Below are 19,155 nucleotides of genomic sequence, written 5' to 3'. Positions count from 1 at the left end.
TTATATGATAACTCATGAAGTGTGGAAAATGATGATATAATTCAGAATAATGGCAAAGAAATTACAGGATTTATAAAATGATTTTAAAGATAACTTGTAATAATTCCTTCTTTTAATATTCAGAGGTGAAAAAAAATTGTAGCCCTTCAACACAATACACTTCAACAGAAACAGCAGAAATATGAAGCCTAAACAGACATTGAAATATGGATGTGCAAAAGTTACGTTGTGTAAGAAATCAGTGTTTTTATTTTGATACATACGTTAATTAGCCTTATCAATACATATTTAGGAACCAGTTTGAAGTCAAGTATTACAGCATGATCATATCATCTGATATGTACATTTAATGATCAATGTTTTCACACATGTAGGTCCATACTCTTCAGATTAAGAATTATGAGCCTCTATCATCAGGCTCTTCCCGTCACCTTAGAAGCTTTATGTTCCTTACCTAACCTGACTAACCTGACACTCTATGGAGATCATTGCCAGGAGGAGTTCTATTCTCCTCTCAATGCAAAGGCATCAACCTTTAAGGTATTGTATAGGAGTGTACAAAGAGTGTACATTGAGATGGTACAAAACTGAAAACATGGAATTAAAAACTGGAATAATAAACAAATCGTTCTTGACGTATTGAAAGTGTTTTGGATTATTAAGATCTTCACATGATATTTTATAATCACTGGCATCATATACATGATATCGCAGGTAGTATGTAAAGTGATTATCTCATAAAAATGCAGATTAAAGGCACATCAATTACAGGCTTTGGAGAAACTATCCATCTTACAATTTTTTTTTCGCGGGAAGATTTAGATTGTATTTTATAATACATACACCTAAATCACCGGAAAATTGATCTTGAAAATAACCTGTAGTAATTCCTTCTTTCAATATTCAGAGTTGTAACCCTTGAGCAAAATAACAGAAAAGGAAAGAAGCCTAAACAGGTCTGGAACTTTGGATATAAAACAAGTTACGTTGTGAAATAAAATGATTTAAATATTATCCATTTATGCATGCATCAGCTTTATTAACACATATTTATGACCCATGTTTTATTTGAAGTATTACAACGTGATCATGCTGTCTGATATGTACTTTTAATGCTCGATGTTTGTACATTGTGTAGGTCCGTACTCTTGAGATTAGGAATTACGACCTTCTATCAGCAGCCTCTTCACATCACCTGGTAGAAGCTCTATGCTCCCTACCCAAGCTGACTAGCCTGATACTATATGGAGATGGTTACCGGGAAGAGTTCTATTCCATTCTGAATGAAAAGGCATCAACTTTAAAGGTACATATATATATGTGCTTGTACTTTATACTTGCGTGTTGAAAACTGGACCAATGATGATCATGATTAACGCATACATTCGTAATTCCGAAGCTTCGTTATTCCGAAGGTTCGGTTATTCCGAAGGTTCGTTAATCCGAAAACGAAATGAGGTTCGTAATTCTGAAGGTTCGTTAGTCCGAAAACGAAATGAGGTTCGTAATTCTGAAGGTTCGTTAGTCCGAAAACGAAATGAGGTTCGTAATTCCGAAGGTTCGTTAATCCGAAAACAAAATGAGGTTCGTAATTCCGAAGGTTCGTTAGTCCGAAAACGTAATGATTAACGAAGCTTAATTCGTTTTCGGACGAACGAACCTTCGGAACAACGAACCTTATTTCGTTTTCGGATTAACGAACCTTCGGAAAAACGAACCTTATTTCGTTTTCGGATTAACGAACCTTATTTCGTTTTCGGATTATCGATCCTTCGGAGTAACGAACCTTCGGAATAACGCCACAAATGTTCGGATTAACGAACCCTTTTATGTTTTCGGATTAACGAACATCGAGGTATAGGCAATTTACGTGTTTCGGAATTACGAACCTTCGGAATAAAGAACCTTCGGAATAACGAACCTTCGGAATTACGAAGTGTAACCATGATTAACATGTTTCTGTACGGATCGAACTTGAGCAAGGGCACTGCACAAATTCCACTCAGTCGTAATGAACAATATTTTTACACAGAATAGCCTCAACAATCTTTACTAAGCACATATCTATAATCAAAGATTGGTTCTACCAATGAGAGGCTATAGCCCCTAATATCACTTGGTTTCAGAATGCAAAGTCACAAAATGGCAAAAGAAAGACCAATGAAAATGAGATGGTATTAAACAAACTTCCCATTTTATCACACATATCCTTCATGGGAATATTGATATAATAATTGATTCGATGAACTCGTTGAATTTCATTTATTCAATATTCAATAAGTACATCTAACCACGGACCTTGATTTAACACATTTGTATCCCTCAAACAAAAATACACTGCAACATACAAAAAATTATAATCCTAAAAAAAGTATGGATCTGTATAAAAATTTCGTTTTGTAAGATCTTCTCCACAATGTACACATTAGCCATATATTATCTATTTGCAATGATACAACATGATCATGTTCTATGTCATGTATTTTCAATGATCAATGTTTGTACACAATCATGTAGGTCCATGCTCTCGACATTTGTAGTTTTGAGCCTCTATCATCAGACTCTTCACATCACCTAGTAGAAGCTTTATGCTCCCTACCTAACCTGACCGAACTGACAATATATGAACATGACCACCACAAGGAGTACTTCTATTCCACTCTGCGTGCAAAGGCATTCACCTTAAAGGTATGCGTGCTTTTACTTCACAATGGTGAAAATATGGAATAATGAATGTTCGTTTCATTTTATAGTGGAAGTGGAATGTTTGTTTCATTTTATAGTGGAAGAGCCGTGATGTAGTGGTTCTGACTCTCGCCTTGTAAACAGAGGGTCGCGTGTTCCATTCCCAACGCGGTCTAGCGTCCTTTGGCAAGGCGTTAATCCACACTTTGCCATTCTCGACCCAGGTGCTAAATGGGTACCCGGTAGGATGCGAAAGATATTGATTGTTTGATTTTGCCAGCGCCATAATGAGGCTGCGATGAATGCAAGGAATGCTCCCCAGGGAGTGGAAATTGTGCATTTTTCGTGCGGGATTAAAATGAATCCAGTGACCGGGGTAATAATATGATGTAACGCGCTTTGAGCCAGTCTGGGAAAAGCACTTTATTAAAATTGGCTGTTATTATTAATATTATTATTATTATTAGTGATAAACCCATTGAATAACATGTTTCTGTACTGTATATTGTTGAAGAGTGGCCTAAATAAAGGAGATGTGGTGAATGCATTTCCTTGAACTTTAGTTCTAATGCACAGCTGCACTGTAATTGAAGTTTGTCATACCCTCAAATGTTTTGTTATAACTGATGGAGAAACATGGAATTACATTATCCATTCGTGATTCTTCCTAGTCTTCTCTTGAAAAATAGTAATTCATATGATATAATCATATGAAATATAAAAGATATGAAGTAGGATATTAATTTCAATGGTGCGTGTAGTATGTGTATGAGAGTGAAAACATTATTTGACAATGTGTATTACCCGGGGGGGGGGGCACTCAGTATATAATGCATAGTGGGTATATGTGCCGCGGAGGGGACCCCCATTTTCACACTCAAATTTCCGTTCCAAGGCATAGCATTTTTGTCTTATTGAGAAAAAGAACAAAGACAGCCGTTCCAAGGCATAGCACTTTCTTCTTATCGAGAAAAAAAGAAGAAAGAAATCCGCTCCGAAGCTTCGCATATTTTTCGTTACGCCGTTCCGGTCGCATTGATCTGCTGCAATTTTGGTGAAAAGCGGCCGCAGTGCGCTGTCCGACCATCGCCTCTGCCCGAGCGCACCCAGCGGAGGCCGCGATAGCTGCATCATGCACGCATGCCCGTTCCATAGGGATGCATACGCACTCACACGTACGCTGGCGATCCGTTCCAAGGACCCCCGTTTTCACAAACATTTGTAGTTCCGAGGACCCTCCTTTTTACAATCAGCCCGCTCCAAGGCCCCCGTTTTTTGTCTCGCCCGCGGCACACCCCTACCACTTTTTTGGTCGAGTGCCCCCCCGGGGTGTATTCACTGAATACAATAAAAATGGGAGTGTCCATAAAGTATATAATAATGATAATAATGTACATTTATATAGCGCTTATATACATGAAATAAAATGAACAATGACCACATGGTTTGATTTCAGATGATATGCAGGGTGACTGCCAACTGTATGAAAATAAAATATATATCCAAACATGACATGAATATGAACATATTTCCTGACTCGCGTAGTGTTCAAAATAAACGCTTGCCTCACAATTTTGCTATATGGCTCTCAAATTATTGCTAGTTCAGTCACCATTATCTGCTGGTATAATATAATGTTTTTTTTTTCATTTTTTTTTCAAGGACACCCTAGATGTGTAATTAACATGCGTCTGACCAGAATACACATGAAATGTTTTGGAATAAAAGAACAATTTTTTTTTTACATTAAACAATGAATAACTTTTATTTAAAAGCAATATTCCATAAAATATGTACGTCCGACCCCCTATAATAATGTGGGACCTTCATGAAATGTTCTGTCTCCGATTTCAGGTTATTTTAATAATTGGCATTTATAAAGCGCTTTATCAATCTATGACTGTTCAAAGCGCTTCACAATTATTATTACCCGGTCACTGGATTCATAGAATTTCAAGCAGCCTGTTGGGCGCAGACTTGCTAAACCAACCACAATGGCGGTTGTTTCCTACCGGTACCCAATTAGCACCTGGGTGAGAGTGGCAAAGTTTGGATCGACGCCTTGCCAAAGGACGCTATACCATGGTGGGATTCGAACACACGACCCACGGATTACAAGGCGAGAGTCAGAACCGCTACACCACGGAGCTTCCACATTTTGACAGTCTGTAGTAATGCTCTGATACATAATCTTAATTTTTGGTTATGATTTTGGTGTATGTGTGTCACAGGTCAAAACCCTGTTTCTGGATTTATGTAACCTTTCAACAACTTCATCCAGCAACTTAGCAGAGGCACTTTGTACTATGCCCATTCTGTCTGACCTGACATACGAAATTTCAGATAAAGAATTCTACTCTGCATTGAAAGAAAAGGCATCATACATACAGGTAAGATATTATCTTTGGCCGTAATCATAACAAATTTGTATCAAATCATTATATAATTTGATTCGCATAGTATATTTCCCCCCTATTTTTCACTGCAACATTGATTTTATGATATACACAAGGTAATGCTTTGATACTGTATTCTTGAGAGCCACCATTATTCAGTTGGGTTTTTGATAGTTTTGTGGGATCGCTTTTTTCCTGGTATATTGGCATGAAAATCAGAAAGGTCATGTATTAAATTATGTTATATTGTTTACGTGTTGAACAAAGCCATGGCGAAAAACCTTTGTCTGAGGAGATTATTCCGGTTTGCAACCCCATTCCACTATTTGGAGGCCGAATATGAAAGAAAAGAGGGGGAAGAAAAGATTAGAGGAGGAAGACAAGTGGATGAAGATGGTGTTGTTTATCCAGCGCCCTCCCCCTGGAATATGTTTCATGTTCATGATTACGAAATGTCCCGTTCTCAGGTCAATATATCCAAAAGATGTCCACAAATTTCAGCTCCCGCTTCGTGTTCCCATTATTTTTAGTGAGATAAGTATAATAAAATATTTATATACATGCAACATTTCCTTAAAATCATCACTTTTCAGGTCATCCAAAACCTACAACATGCACTTTGTGCTCGCATTATACATTTAGTGAGATACGTATTGTGTTCATGAATTTCAAATCCTACTGTATCACTTTCAAATTCCACGACAGGCCTGTATTCCTGCATCAATTACGTTTCAAATTAAAAAATGGATTTTATGAGAATAGGAAATAAATTAGCACAGTATTTTTTCAAGGTTTATTTTATTCTTTCAGGGTTCTTTCCCTCAGATCAGCAAAGGAAATTTCAAGTGCAATGGACATCCTCAGAAGGATCTTCATTCATTCATACAAACACTCACTGAAACTACAACTATCACTGAAGGTGATTAAAGAGAAATGCCAGTAGTTGCAGTAAACACTGATTCATGAGAAAGTCTGTAAAACCAGGCTTAATTGTCAGTATATCATCGAGGATCTAGATCTGGTACCGTTACATAAACTGAACTTTGTGAAATCTTGAAATCTACGCTGAAAATGTTCACACTGAAGATCACCAACACAGATAGGCACACGTGGGACAGTGTATTATTATTGCTGGAATAAAGACCCGACGGAAGTGACCGAATCCGCGCTTATTTTGCTTATTTCTCAGCAATTACACAATTTCTTCCAAAATCCTTTGGCACATATTTTTTATTCATACAAACAGACACTTGGGTGGCCATTATATTAGATTCTGTAAAAAGTCATTTTGAGATCGTTACCAGAACTGGAATTTATCTTTAAAATGGCAACAGTTTCTAACACACGGAAAACATATTTCTTGCCCTTTTTTATCACAAGACCAATGTGTGAACTAATTATAAGAATTTGTAAAAAAAAAAAAAAAAAAAAACTGATGAAATGGTTTAAATCGCAAGAATTTTGTATAAATTTTGTTTAACGTATAATATGTTGTTAACATGGCAACACGATTACTGACATGTGGAACATGCACATCTTCACCTCAAGACCAAAATGTGAGTCAAATTTATTGACAATTAGTTGAAAACTGATTATTTTGTACGAACTGTAAGATTTTCCCCCTAAGTTTGGGAATATATTATGTTACCATGGCAACACAATTTCACACACACACACACACCCACACACACATATGTGGCTAACACATCTTTAACTAGAAACCTTTTTGTGAGTCAAATTTCTTGAGAATCGGTTAAAAATTTATGAAGTAATTCAAACCGCATGATTATTACAAACTTTTCACTTTATAATATGCCGTTACCATGGCAACATAATTTCTGACACACACACACACAAACCTATGTCTTGCACATTTATACCCCAACACCATGTGTTCCAAGTTTCATGACAATTGGTTAAAACTGAGGAAGTAATTCGATGCACAAAATTTGCAACGGACCGACCGCCCGGCCGTACACACTGATTTCAACTTCGTTTGGTGGGGGTATAATGATACAGTATGTGAACTAATATAATATAATAAACTTTAAGCTAAAGGTTGCCTCTTCTCCAAGGCTCATACAACACATATATAATATATCATTCAATGTATAAACAATTCCTATACTGGGTGGTGTTTCATAAAGCTGTTCGTAAAGTTACGAACAACTTTACGAACGACTGGAACATGTTCTTATACATAAGTCAGCTACATAGTGATATATCATATAGCACAAGAAAGGGTCACCAGTCGTGCGTAAAGTCATCCGTAACTTACGAACAGCTTTATGAAACGGGCCCCTGGTCATGAAACTGCTCTTTACGATACTTATTCATTATGTTGGAGAAATACAATGATTGTACCTAAATTTGTCAAAAAACCAAAAAACACAGCTCTGTACAATACTAATTTACATAGCATCAATTGTTTACTTATAAACCTATCCTGTTCATGATTACAAAAAGTGCTTATAATTTCCATTCTTTAGGGAGAAATGTCAAAAATTTTCAGCTCGCGCTTGCATTATTTCATTGTTGAAATATGCAACGTCTTAATGGCTAACTGCAAACGGTCCTTAACAGGTCCCTTTTCGATCACTTCAAAACGTACATTATTTAGTTGCATACACATCTTGTTCAGGATTACAAATATTGCCCGGAATGTTCAAATTTTAGGACAAAATACATGAAATAAAAATGGGCTCGCGCTTGCACTATTTAAATAAGGCTTATGATATTATTTTACAGTGCGTATCAAAAAAAGTTTACACTTTGAAAATGCCCTGGGAATTAAAAAATTATACAACATGTGGGTGTTTTTCACATATAATCTTGGGTTTGGGTCTCATCTATCCAATGAAAGTAAAAGTTTTGACAGAATGTTACACTTGAGTGAGCACTGTCCATTTTTGTAAAGCTCTCAGAAATCTGTTTGCGCAGAAATGCTCGTTTTCACGCTGTGTCAAGGGGAAAGGGTGAAATCAAACTTACCCTGCGAAACATTTGTCATACACTTGCCTTGCACGTTTAGTCAATAGAAATAAAACGGATACAGTCGAGCATTTTGTAACAATTTTGCCACCCAAATTGAAATTTCGGTTACACTTCGTAATTCCGAAGGTTCTTTATTCCGAAGGTTCGTAATTCCGAAACACGTAAATTGCCTATACCTCGGTGTTCGTTAATCCGAAAACAAAAAAAGAGTTCGTTAATCCGAACATTTGTGGCGTTATTCCGAAAACGAAATAAGGTTCGTTGTTCCGAAGGCTCGTTAATCCGAAAACGAAATAAGGTTCGTTGTTACGAAGGTTCGTTAATCCGAAAACGAAATAAGATTCGTTTTTCCGAAGGTTCGTTAATCCGAAAAATGAAAACTGGGAAAGCAGAGGAAGGGCAAGTTCAAGTTCAATTGTTATGAGGATGGAAAGGCAAGGGCGGCCGAATGAATTTTCCTTTTTGGGGTCAGTTTCTGTTAAAATGTCATTATTGCGAGATGTTGCGAGCGTGAATCACAAGCTCAAGCTTTAGGGCATTTCAATAAGAAATGAAAATAAAAAATCCCGAGCAGGTTTCTGCTATCATTAAACCATGGACCCTAGGGCCGATGAATTAACTAAAGAGTTAACACGAGCGCAAAGCGCAAGCTTAAATATACTGACCAGAAAAGGAACCTGTTAAAGGACTGCATTTAGTGACCTCTTTAGGATACATAATTATTTTACCAATCGAATAATGCAAGTGCGAAGCGCGAGCTGAAAAATTTGAACATTCCCGCCCGAAAATTAATCTAAAATGTATACTTTAAAAAGAGTATTTATTTTGAAAAAAAAAAAGGAATTTCCCATTTTGGAAAAATAGCAAATAGCATTTCCCTGTTATTTATTTTGGGGGTGCAAGTGCCCCCTGTCCCCCCCCCCCCCCGCGGATCCTAATATCGCCAATCGGGGGTGAAATTTTTTCACCCATAATTTCCCCGACCGGCAGCTCAAGTTTTTTTGTTGGAAATATGATCGGCAATATGTTTGTGATCTTCAAAACAAGATGCCTATGTAACTAGATAACAACTGCGAGCAAGAAACGCGAGCAGATATTTTAAATATAAGCTCTGACCTGATCTTAAATGGACATGTTAAGAATTTTTTGCAGTTAGCCATGAATACGATTAATGTTTCAACCAGGGGCGGCGGAACGTATTTTCCTTTGGCAAAGTCAACAAAGGTGCACTTATATGCAAAAACGGGCATTTTGGTGCAAACGGATATTTTCACCGTGAGATTATCATCTGTGTAAAATTGTATGTTTTGTCGTAATTAAGTTGAGCAAAGTTTTTTAAATTGATTTTTGTTTGATAAGATATATATTCAGGTTTTATTTTCGCAAGCGTAGCTGCAAGTGGTTCGGAAAAAAAATTAATCTGAAGTTGTAAAACTCACTTTTTGGTCAACCTGATTACTGTTTAAAGGGCATCCTTGTGAGATATTGCGAGCGAATCACGAGCTCAAACTTTGGAAATTTTATATAGGCCTAATAAGACATAATAAATGTAATAATAATAATAATAATATTGGTATTATCTACATGTACCAAGGGAAGCCACTTCAGTTCTGAAAACTGTTCTCCCAGCGAGCCCTGCTATTACCCAGGCTTTAGCTGGGCTGCCTAGGCGCCCAAAGGAAGGCATTTAATTAATTTCTTCCTACCGGGTACCCATTCACCTCACCCGGGATGAGTGCAGCACAGTGTGGATAAATTTATTGTTAAAGGAAATTACGCAATAGCTGGGATTCGAACCTACGACCCTCTGTTTCATAGTCAGAAGAACCCACTGGTCCACAACACCCCACATAAAAAGTAAACATTCCGAGCATCTTTTGTAATCATGAAAAAAGGATTAACATTGTTAACACTAGGCGTAACGATCAATACAATTTTATTAACATGTATATTCTTTATCAGCATTTTTATCATGATCATCGTTAGGATTATTTTTATTTTTATTTCCAGCAGAAGCTCTTATTAAAAATGACATCCCCTCCAATACAAATCCTATTATCTGGAGGTTACTCGCACGCGACCAACACACTTAATCCCTGCACCTTTAAGCCATTTGCTTGGGCAGCAATTGCTCAGATAAAATCGAAATTAAGCGTATATATGCTTGATCCGGCCGCCTATTCTTAATGCAATACAAGCTTTGGCCAAAACACACACATGTCATGTATCATCGTTCGTTATTTTATTATTGCATACCATTATGTTATCTTGTAAGAACAACACCGTTCTTGTTACCAAAATTAATTAATTTTATTTTCGGAAATACGAACCTTATTTCGTTTTCGGACTAACGAACCTTCGGATTAACGAACCTCATTTCGTTTTCGGACTAACGTGCCTTCGGAATTACGAACCTCATTTCGTTTTCGGATTAACGAACCTTCGGAATTACGAACCTTATTTCGTTTTCGGACTAACGAACCTTCGGAATTACGAACCTCATTTCGTTTTTGGATTAACGAACCTTCGGAAATACGAACCTTATTTCGTTTTCGAATTAACGAACCTTCGGAATATCCATGATATCCGAACCTTCGGAATAACGAAGCTTCGGAATTACGAATGTATGCGGAAATTTCAGCACTTAGTAAGCACAACATTTACCCTTTTTGTGCCAGCTGGATCTCAGGACATAACTGAATCTTTTTTGACTAAGTTTTTATCATTTAAAGTGGGTTTACATTTTATTTTTAATTTAATACTTGTTTCTCCACACTTTTCCCAAGCTTGACAATGATTAACAAAATGAAAATCAAGTCTAAGCCACTTCATGTAAATCACAGCTCAGTGTAAAGCAAATATCGTCACGATGGCCTCGGTATGTGGGAGAGTGGGGTAGGGCGCAATGCACTCTTCGAAGTGTTTTGGGCAAGGAAACAAGTTTAAAAAGTTAAAAGATATCTTCAAATTAATTTTAATAGCTAAATTCCACGTGTTCTTCATGATTAAGGTCTACTTTCATTCGCATAAATATTTTAAAGCTCTGTGCAAATCATTTTTCTCTAACTTTTCAAAAGTAAGTGGTGCTCACTCAAGCGGATTTTTTTTCGACAGTTATATCGTCATTTGCTTAAATGGATCTGTACCAATGTTAAAATGTGGACAAATCTTCAGGATATTACAAATATATAATTTTACAGGATATTTTTTAAGTGTAAACTTTTTTTGATACGCACTGTATATTTATGTTATTTTGAAAGAATAAAGCTCAAGTGGGTGTTTCATAAAGCTGTTCGTAAAGTTACGCACAACTTTACGCACGACTGGAACATGTTCTTGGGTCATATATCAATTATACAGGGATATCATTTATTGCAAGAAAGGATCACCAGTCGTGCGTAAAGTCATTCGTATCTTACGAACAGCTTTATGAAACACTCACCAGAAGTGAATCTTTGGATTACCCCTTCCAAGAAACGATCAAAAATCAACTTCGAGTGGCCGATCGGGGAAAATCTGGCTGCCCTATTGGCTTAGGCTGGATCCGCCCCTGCTCTGAGGAGTATTCTTCTAACAAGTCTTCCCCAGATGAGTACGTCTCGGCTGGGTCTTCTTTCTCGTATACATTCGTAATTCCGAAGCTTCGTTATTCCGAAGGTTCGTAATTCCGAAGCTTCGTTATTCCGAAGGTTCGTTATTCCGAAGGTTTGTTATTCCGAAGGTTCGTATTTCCGAAGGTTCGTAATTCCGAAGGTTCGTTAGTCCGAAAACGAAATGAGGTTCGCAATTCCGAAGGTTCGTTAATCCGAAAAAGAAATAAGGTTTGTAATTCCGAAGGTTCGTTAGTCTGAAAACTAAATGATTAACTAACCTTATTTCGTTTTCGGATAAACGAACCTTCGGAACAACGAACCTCATTTCGTTTTCGGATTAACGACCCTTCGGAACATCGAACCTTATTTCTTTTTCGGATTATCGAACCTTCGGAATAACGCCACAAATGTTCGGATTAACGAACCCCTTTATGTTTTCGGATTAACGAACATCGAGGTATAGGCAATTTGCGTGTTTCGGAATTACGAAGTGTAACCCTTCTTTCTCACACTAGTCTTTTGATGCATTAAAAGACTTTGCAACCACTGCAACGTACGGCAATCCATAACCATCTGCACGACATAACCATTTTCGGATAAAAGACATAGCAACAAAATATACGAAACAGAATGATATTATATTATGTTTATAATAAAGGAGAAAGTGACTCCTTCAATTATATTATGTTTATCATAAAGGAGAAAGTCACTCCTTCAATTCAATTATGTTTATCATAAAGAAGAAAGCCACTCCTTCAATTCTATTATGTTTATCATAAAGGAGAAAGCCACTCCTTCAATTATATTATGTTTATCATAATGGAGAAAGCCACTCCTTCAATTATATTATGTTTATCATAAAGGAGAAAGTCACTCCTTCAATTCTATTATGTTTATCATAAAGGAGAAAGTCACTCCTTCAATTCTAGTATGTTTATCATAAAGGAGAAAGCCACTCCTTCAATTCTATTATGTTTATCATAAAGGAGAAAGTCACTCCTTCAATTCTATTATGTTTATCATAAAGGAGAAAGTCAACCCTTCAATTCTATTATGTTTATCATAAAGGAGAAAGCCACTCCTTCAATTCTATTATGTTTATCATAATGGAGAAAGCCACTCCTTCAATTCTATTATGTTTATAATAAAGGAGAAAGCCACTCCTTCAATTCTATTATGTTTATCATGAAGGAGAAAGCCACTCCTTCAATTCTATTATGTTTATCATAATGGAGAAAGCCACTCCTTCAATTATATTATGTTTATAATAAAGGAGAAAGCCACTCCTTCAATTCTATTATGTTTATCATAAAGGAGAAAGTCACTCCTTCAATTCTATTATGTTTATCATAAAGGAGAAAGTCACTCCTTAGATTCTATTATTTATCTTAAAGAAGAGAGAGTTACTCCTTCAATTCTATTATTTATCTTAAAGAAGAGAGAGTTACTCCTTCAAAATGGAGGAAATAGTGTTTTTACATGCATGTACACATCTGTATATATCTTAATTTTGAGTTTATCAAATGCTGCTTAATCTTTCAAACTAAGCGAAGAGTTCCTTATAAGGGCCTACGTTTTCATTAAATATGTTTTAATTGTTTTGATCATCGTACTTATTCATGCAAGCAAGCATGGTTAATTGAATGATTTAGAATTTAAAAACATATATGTATGCACATGCAGTTATTGATCAATTTTTACAGCTGTTCTTAAAGCCACCTTTTTATTCGATGATTCTAATTTTAGAGACATAATATCTATATAATATGAAGTTTGAATCAAAATTGCAATCTTTCAGAATTACTACTTCTTTTCACACAACTATGTGTCAGTACACGAGGCATGAGTAGGCTGCACATTCAGACCCTTAACTCTAGTGAAGGGTTTGCACAGCAGAATACATCTCATATATGCTTTAAAATCTAAAGGCCTTATATTAATGTTCATTTATTATCGAATTTCCGATGTGTGATATTTTATTGTATGCACCCATCTTGTCTACATGTAGGTCACTTTGGTATAGGATGATTTTTTAAGGTAATTGTTGCCTGAAATTTTGTGTATGAAATAGTTATATAGTTTTGTCAAATGTGAGAATCACAAAATCCTCAAATCCCCCTTGATGTGTTCCCTATCAAATATGAATTGATGGATAAACTTCTTGAGAATAATAATAATAATTATACTTGCTTATATAGCGCTTAATACTTACTTTGTCAGAAGTCTCTAAGCGCTCTACAGTATATGCAGCATAATTACCCTGGCTTTAGCAGTGCAGCTGTAACGCGCGCTGCGTTTCAAGGAATAAATTCCTGCCAGGTACCCATTTACCTCACCTGGGTTGAGTGCAGCACGTTGTGGATCATTTCCTTGCAGAAGGAAATTACGTCATGGTTGGGATTCGAACCCACGACCTTCTGTTTCAAAGTCCGGAGTCTAATCCACTGGGCCGCAACGCTCCAAAGAGAAGTTGAGTAATGAGTAAGGGATGGCTTCTGTCAGATAATTATGAAGTAATACACCTGTATTTTTGACTGAGTGATGTTACTAATTGTGTGTTGTCAATACATAGTAGTAATAGTAGTAGAATTTGTGATTTTCATCGCATGAATCATTAAAAAATCTAAAGATATTAATAAACTTTATTCATCATCACTGAAACAGTTATGCCTGTATATTCATCACTTTATACATTATGAATACAAATGTTGCAATAATGTATTTTATGTCTGTTTGAAATCCGTCATGGAATAAATTTGTTGTGTATTGGCGATTTACGCTCTCAGTTACCTTGTTTTTACAAGATTGCAAGATGAATAAAAGTGTGGTAAATAATAATTGAGAGATGAAGATGTGGAATGGAGGGAAAGGCATGAGGGTGGAGGTATATAATAAGATAGAAATGAAGATGTGGAATGGAGGGAGAGGTGTGAGGGTGGGGTATGTAATAAGATAGCGATGAAGATGTGGAATGACGGGAGAGGTGTGAGGGTGGGCTATGTAATAAGATAGAGATGAAGATGTGAAATGGAGGGAGAGGTATGAGGGTGGGGTATGTAATAAGATAGAGATGAAGATGTGGAATGGAGGGAGAGGTGTGAGGGTGGGGTATGTAATAATTGAGAGATGAAGATGTGGAATGGAGGGAGAGGTATGAGGGTGGGGTATGTAATAAGATAGAGATGAAGATGTGGAATGGAGGGAGAGGTATGAGGGTGGGGTATGTAATAAGATAGAGATGAAGATGTGGAATGGAGGGAGAGGTATGAGGGTGGGGTATGTAATAAGATAGAGATGAAGATGTGGAATGAAGGAGAGGTATGAGGGTGGGGTATGTAATAAGATAGAGATGAAGATGTGGAATGGAGGGAGAGGTGTGAGGGTGGGGTATGTAATAAGATAGAGATGAAGATGTGGAATGGAGGGAGATGTATGAGGGTAGGGTATGTAATAAGATAGAGATGAAGATGTGGAATGGAGGGAGAGGTATGAGGGTGGGGTATGTTATAAGATAGAGATGAAGATGTGGAATGGAGGGAGAGGTGTGAGGGTGGGGTATGTAATAAGATAGAGATGAAGATGTGGAATGGAGGGAGATGTATGAGGGTGGGGTATGTAATAAGATAGAGATGAAGATGTGGAATGGAGGGAGAGGTATGAGGGTGGGGTATGTAATAAGATAGAGATGAAGATGTGGAATGAAGGAGAGGTGTGAGGGTGGGGTATGTAATAAGATAGAGATGAAGATGTGGAATGGAGGGAGAGGTGTGAGGGTGGGGTATGTAATAAGATAGAGATGAAGATGTGGAATGGAGGGAGATGTATGAGGGTGGGGTATGTAATAAGATAGAGATGAAGATGTGGAATGGAGGGAGAGGTATGAGGGTGGGGTATGTAATAAGATAGAGATGAAGATGTGGAATGAAGGAGAGGTGTGAGGTGGGGTATGTAATAAGATAGAGATGAAGATGTGGAATGAAGGAGAGGTATGAGGGTGGGGTATGTAATAAGATAGAGATGAAGATGTGGAATGGAGGGAGAGGTGTGAGGGTGGGGTATGTAATAAGATAGAGATGAAGATGTGGAATGGAGGAGATGTATGAGGGTGGGGTATGTAATAAGATAGAGATGAAGATGTGGAATGGAGGGAGAGGTATGAGGGTGGGGTATGTAATAAGATAGAGATGAAGATGTGGAATGAAGGAGAGGTGTGAGGGTGGGGTATGTAATAAGATAGAGATGAAGATGTGGAATGAAGGAGAGGTATGAGGGTGGGGTATGTAATAAGATAGAGATGAAGATGTGGAATGGAGGGAGAGGTGTGAGGGTGGGGTATGTAATAAGATAGAGATGAAGATGTGGAATGAAGGAGAGGTGTGAGGGTGGGGTCTGTAGTGAGATAGAGATGAAGATGTATAATGGAGGGAGAGGTGTGAGGGTGGGGTATGTAATAAGATAGAGATGAAGATGTGGAATGGAGGGAGAGGTATGAGGGTGGGGTATGTAATAAGATAGAGATGAAGATGTGGAATGAAGGAGAGGTGTGAGGGTGGGGTATGTAATAAGATAGAGATGAAGATGTGGAATGGAGGGAGAGGTATGAGGGTGGGGTATGTAATAAGATAGAGATGAAGATGTGGAATGAAGGGAGAGGTATGAGGGTAGGGTATGTAATAAGATAGAGATGAAGATGTGGAATGGAGGGAGAGGTATAAGGGTGGGGTATGTAATAAGATAGAGATGAAGATGTGGAATGGAGGGAGAGGTGTGAGGGTGGGGTATGTAATAAGATAGAGATGAAGATGTGGAATGGAGGGAGAGGTATAAGGGTGGGGTATGTAATAAGATAGAGATGAAGATGTGGAATGGAGGGAGAGGTATGAGGGTGGGGTATGTAATAAGATAGAGATGAAGATGTGGAATGAAGGAGAGGTGTGAGGGTGGGGTATGTAATAAGATAGAGATGAAGATGTGGAATGAAGGGAGAGGTGTGAGGGTGGGGGTATGTAATAAGATAGAGATGAAGATGTGGAATGAAGGGAGAGATATGAGGGTGGGGGTATGTAATAAGATAGAGATGAAGATGTGGAATGAAGGGAGAGGTATGAGGGTGGGGTATGTAATGAGATAGAGATGAAGATGTGGAATGGAGTGAGAGGTGTGAGGGTGGGGTATGTAATAAGATAGAGATGAAGATGTGGAATGGAGGGAGAGGTATAAGGGTGGGGTAGGTAATAAGATAGAGATGAAGATGTGGAATGGAGGGAGAGGTATGAGGGTGGGGGTATGTAATAAGATAGAGATGAAGATGTGGAATGGAGGGAGAGGTGTGAGGGTGGGGTATGTAATAAGATAGAGATGAAGATGTGGAATGAAGGAGAGGTGTGAGGGTGGGGTATGTAATAAGATAGAGATGAAGATGTGGAATGGAGGGAGAGGTATAAGGGTGGGGTATGTAATAAGATAGAGATGAAGATGTGGAATGGAGGGAGAGGTATGAGGGGTGGGGTATGTAATAAGATAGAGATGAAGATGTGGAATGGAGGGAGAGGTGTGAGGGTGGGGGTATGTAATAAGATAGAGATGAAGATGTGGAATGAAGGAGAGGTGTGAGGGTGGGGTATGTAATAAGATAGAGATGAAGATGTGGAATGAAGGGAGAGGTGTGAGGGTGGGGTATGTAATAAGATAGAGATGAAGATGTGGAATGAAGGGAGAGGTATGAGGGTGGGGTATGTAATAAGATAGAGATGAAGATGTGGAATGAAGGGAGAGGTGTGAGGGTGGGGTATGTAATAAGATAGAGATGAAGATGTGGAATGAAGGAGAGGTATGAGGGTGGGGTATGTAATAAGATAGAGATGAAGATGTGGAATGAAGGGAGAGATATGAGGGTGGGGGTATGTAATAAGATAGAGATGAATATGTGGAATGAAGGGAGAGGTATGAGGGTGGGGTATGTAATGAGATAGAGATGAAGATGTGGAATGGAGGGAGAGGTATGAGGGTGGGGTATGTAATAAGATAGAGACGAAGATGTAGAATGGAGGAGAGGTGTGAGGGTGGGGTATGTAACAAGATAGGGATTAAGATGTGGAATGAAGGGAGAGGTGTGAGGGTGGGGTATGTAATAAGATAGAGATGAAGATGTGGAATGGAGGGAGAGGTGTGAGGGTGGGGTATGTAATGAGATAGAGATGAAGATGTGGAATGGAGGGAGAGGTATGAGGGTGGGGTATGTAATAAGATAGAGATGAAGATGTATAATGGAGGGAGAGGTATGAGGGTGGGGTATGTAATAAGATAGAGACGAAGATGTGGAATGAAGGGAGAGATGTGAGGGTGGGGTATGTAATAAGATAGAGATGAAGATGTGGAATAAAGGGAGAGGTGTGAGGGTGGGGTATGTAATAAGATAGAGATGAAGATGTGGAATGGAGGGAGAGGTATGAGGGTGGGGTATGTAATAGATAGAGACGAAGATGTAGAATGGAGGAGAGGTGTGAGGGTGGGGTATGTAATAAGATAGAGATGAAGATGTGGAATGAAGGGAGAGGTGTGAGGGTGGGGTATGTAATAAGATAGAGATGAAGATGTGGAATGAAGGAGAGGTATGAGGGTGGGGTATGTAATAAGATAGAGACGAAGATGTGGAATGGAGGGAGAGGTATGAGGGTAGGGTATGTAATAAGATAGAGATGAAGATGTAGAATGGAGGAGAGGTGTGAGGGTGACGTATGTAATAAGATAGAGATGAAGATGTGGAATAGAGGGAGAGGTTGTAAGGGTGGGGTATGTAATAAGATAGAGATGAAGATGTGGAATAGAGGGAGAGGTGTAAGGGTGGGGTATGTAATAAGATAGAGATGAAGATGTGGAATGGAGGGAGAGGTGTGAGGGTGGGGTATGTAATAAGATAGAGATGAAGATGTGGAATGAAGGGAGAGGTATGAGGGTGGGGTATGTAATAAGATAGAGATGAAGATGTATAATGGAGGGAGAGGTGTGAGGGTGGGGTATGTAATAAGATAGAGATGAAGATGTGGAATGGAGGGAGAGGTATGAGGGTGGGTTATGTAATAAGATAGAGATGTGAAGATGTGGAATAGAGGGAGAGGTGTAAGGGTGGGGTATGTAATAAGATAGAGATGAAGATGTGGAATGGAGGGAGAGGTGTGAGGGTGGGGTATGTAATAAGATAGAGATGAAGATGTGGAATGAAGGAGAGGTATGAGGGTGGGTTATGTAATAAGATAGAGATGAAGATGTGGAATTAGAGGGAGAGGTGTAAGGGTGGGGTATGTAATAAGATAGAGATGAAGATGTGGAATGGAGGGAGAGGTGTGAGGGTGGGGTATGTAATAAGATAGAGATGAAGATGTGGAATGAAGGGAGAAGGTATGAGGGTGGGGTATGTAATTAGATAGAGATGAAGATGGAATAATGGAGGGAGAGGTGTGAGGGCTGGGGTATGTAATAAGATAGAG

General features: G+C 38.2%; 1 protein-coding gene across 1 annotated transcript; it reads left to right on the top strand.

Moving 5' to 3' along the window:
- The first annotated feature begins 378 nt into the window (after nucleotides 1-378).
- Nucleotides 379-6,492, top strand: LOC135154927 (uncharacterized). Its single transcript, XM_064103170.1, has 3 exons — nucleotides 379-540; nucleotides 1,139-1,306; nucleotides 4,917-6,492. Exons 1-3 carry the CDS (start codon nucleotides 400-402, stop codon nucleotides 5,097-5,099), a joined length of 492 nt encoding a protein of 163 aa, XP_063959240.1. The 5' UTR covers nucleotides 379-399; the 3' UTR covers nucleotides 5,100-6,492.
- The last annotated feature ends 12,663 nt before the right edge of the window (nucleotides 6,493-19,155 follow it).

This window comes from Lytechinus pictus, chromosome 8, assembly GCF_037042905.1.
Source record: "Lytechinus pictus isolate F3 Inbred chromosome 8, Lp3.0, whole genome shotgun sequence".
NCBI lineage: Eukaryota > Metazoa > Echinodermata > Echinoidea > Temnopleuroida > Toxopneustidae > Lytechinus > Lytechinus pictus.
This window is presented reverse-complemented; position numbering and strand designations above follow the sequence as displayed.

What these genes read in the sequence shown, in the direction of transcription:
- LOC135154927 (XM_064103170.1), top strand. Translation starts at nt 400, where the DNA reads ATGAGCCTCTATCATCAGGCTCTTCCCGTCACCTTAGAAGCTTTATGT. An exon ending in CAAAGGCATCAACCTTTAAG is followed by an intron (nt 541 to 1,138) that starts GTATTGTATAGG and finishes TACATTGTGTAG; the next exon opens with GTCCGTACTCTTGAGATTAG. An exon ending in AAAAGGCATCAACTTTAAAG is followed by an intron (nt 1,307 to 4,916) that starts GTACATATATAT and finishes TGTGTGTCACAG; the next exon opens with GTCAAAACCCTGTTTCTGGA.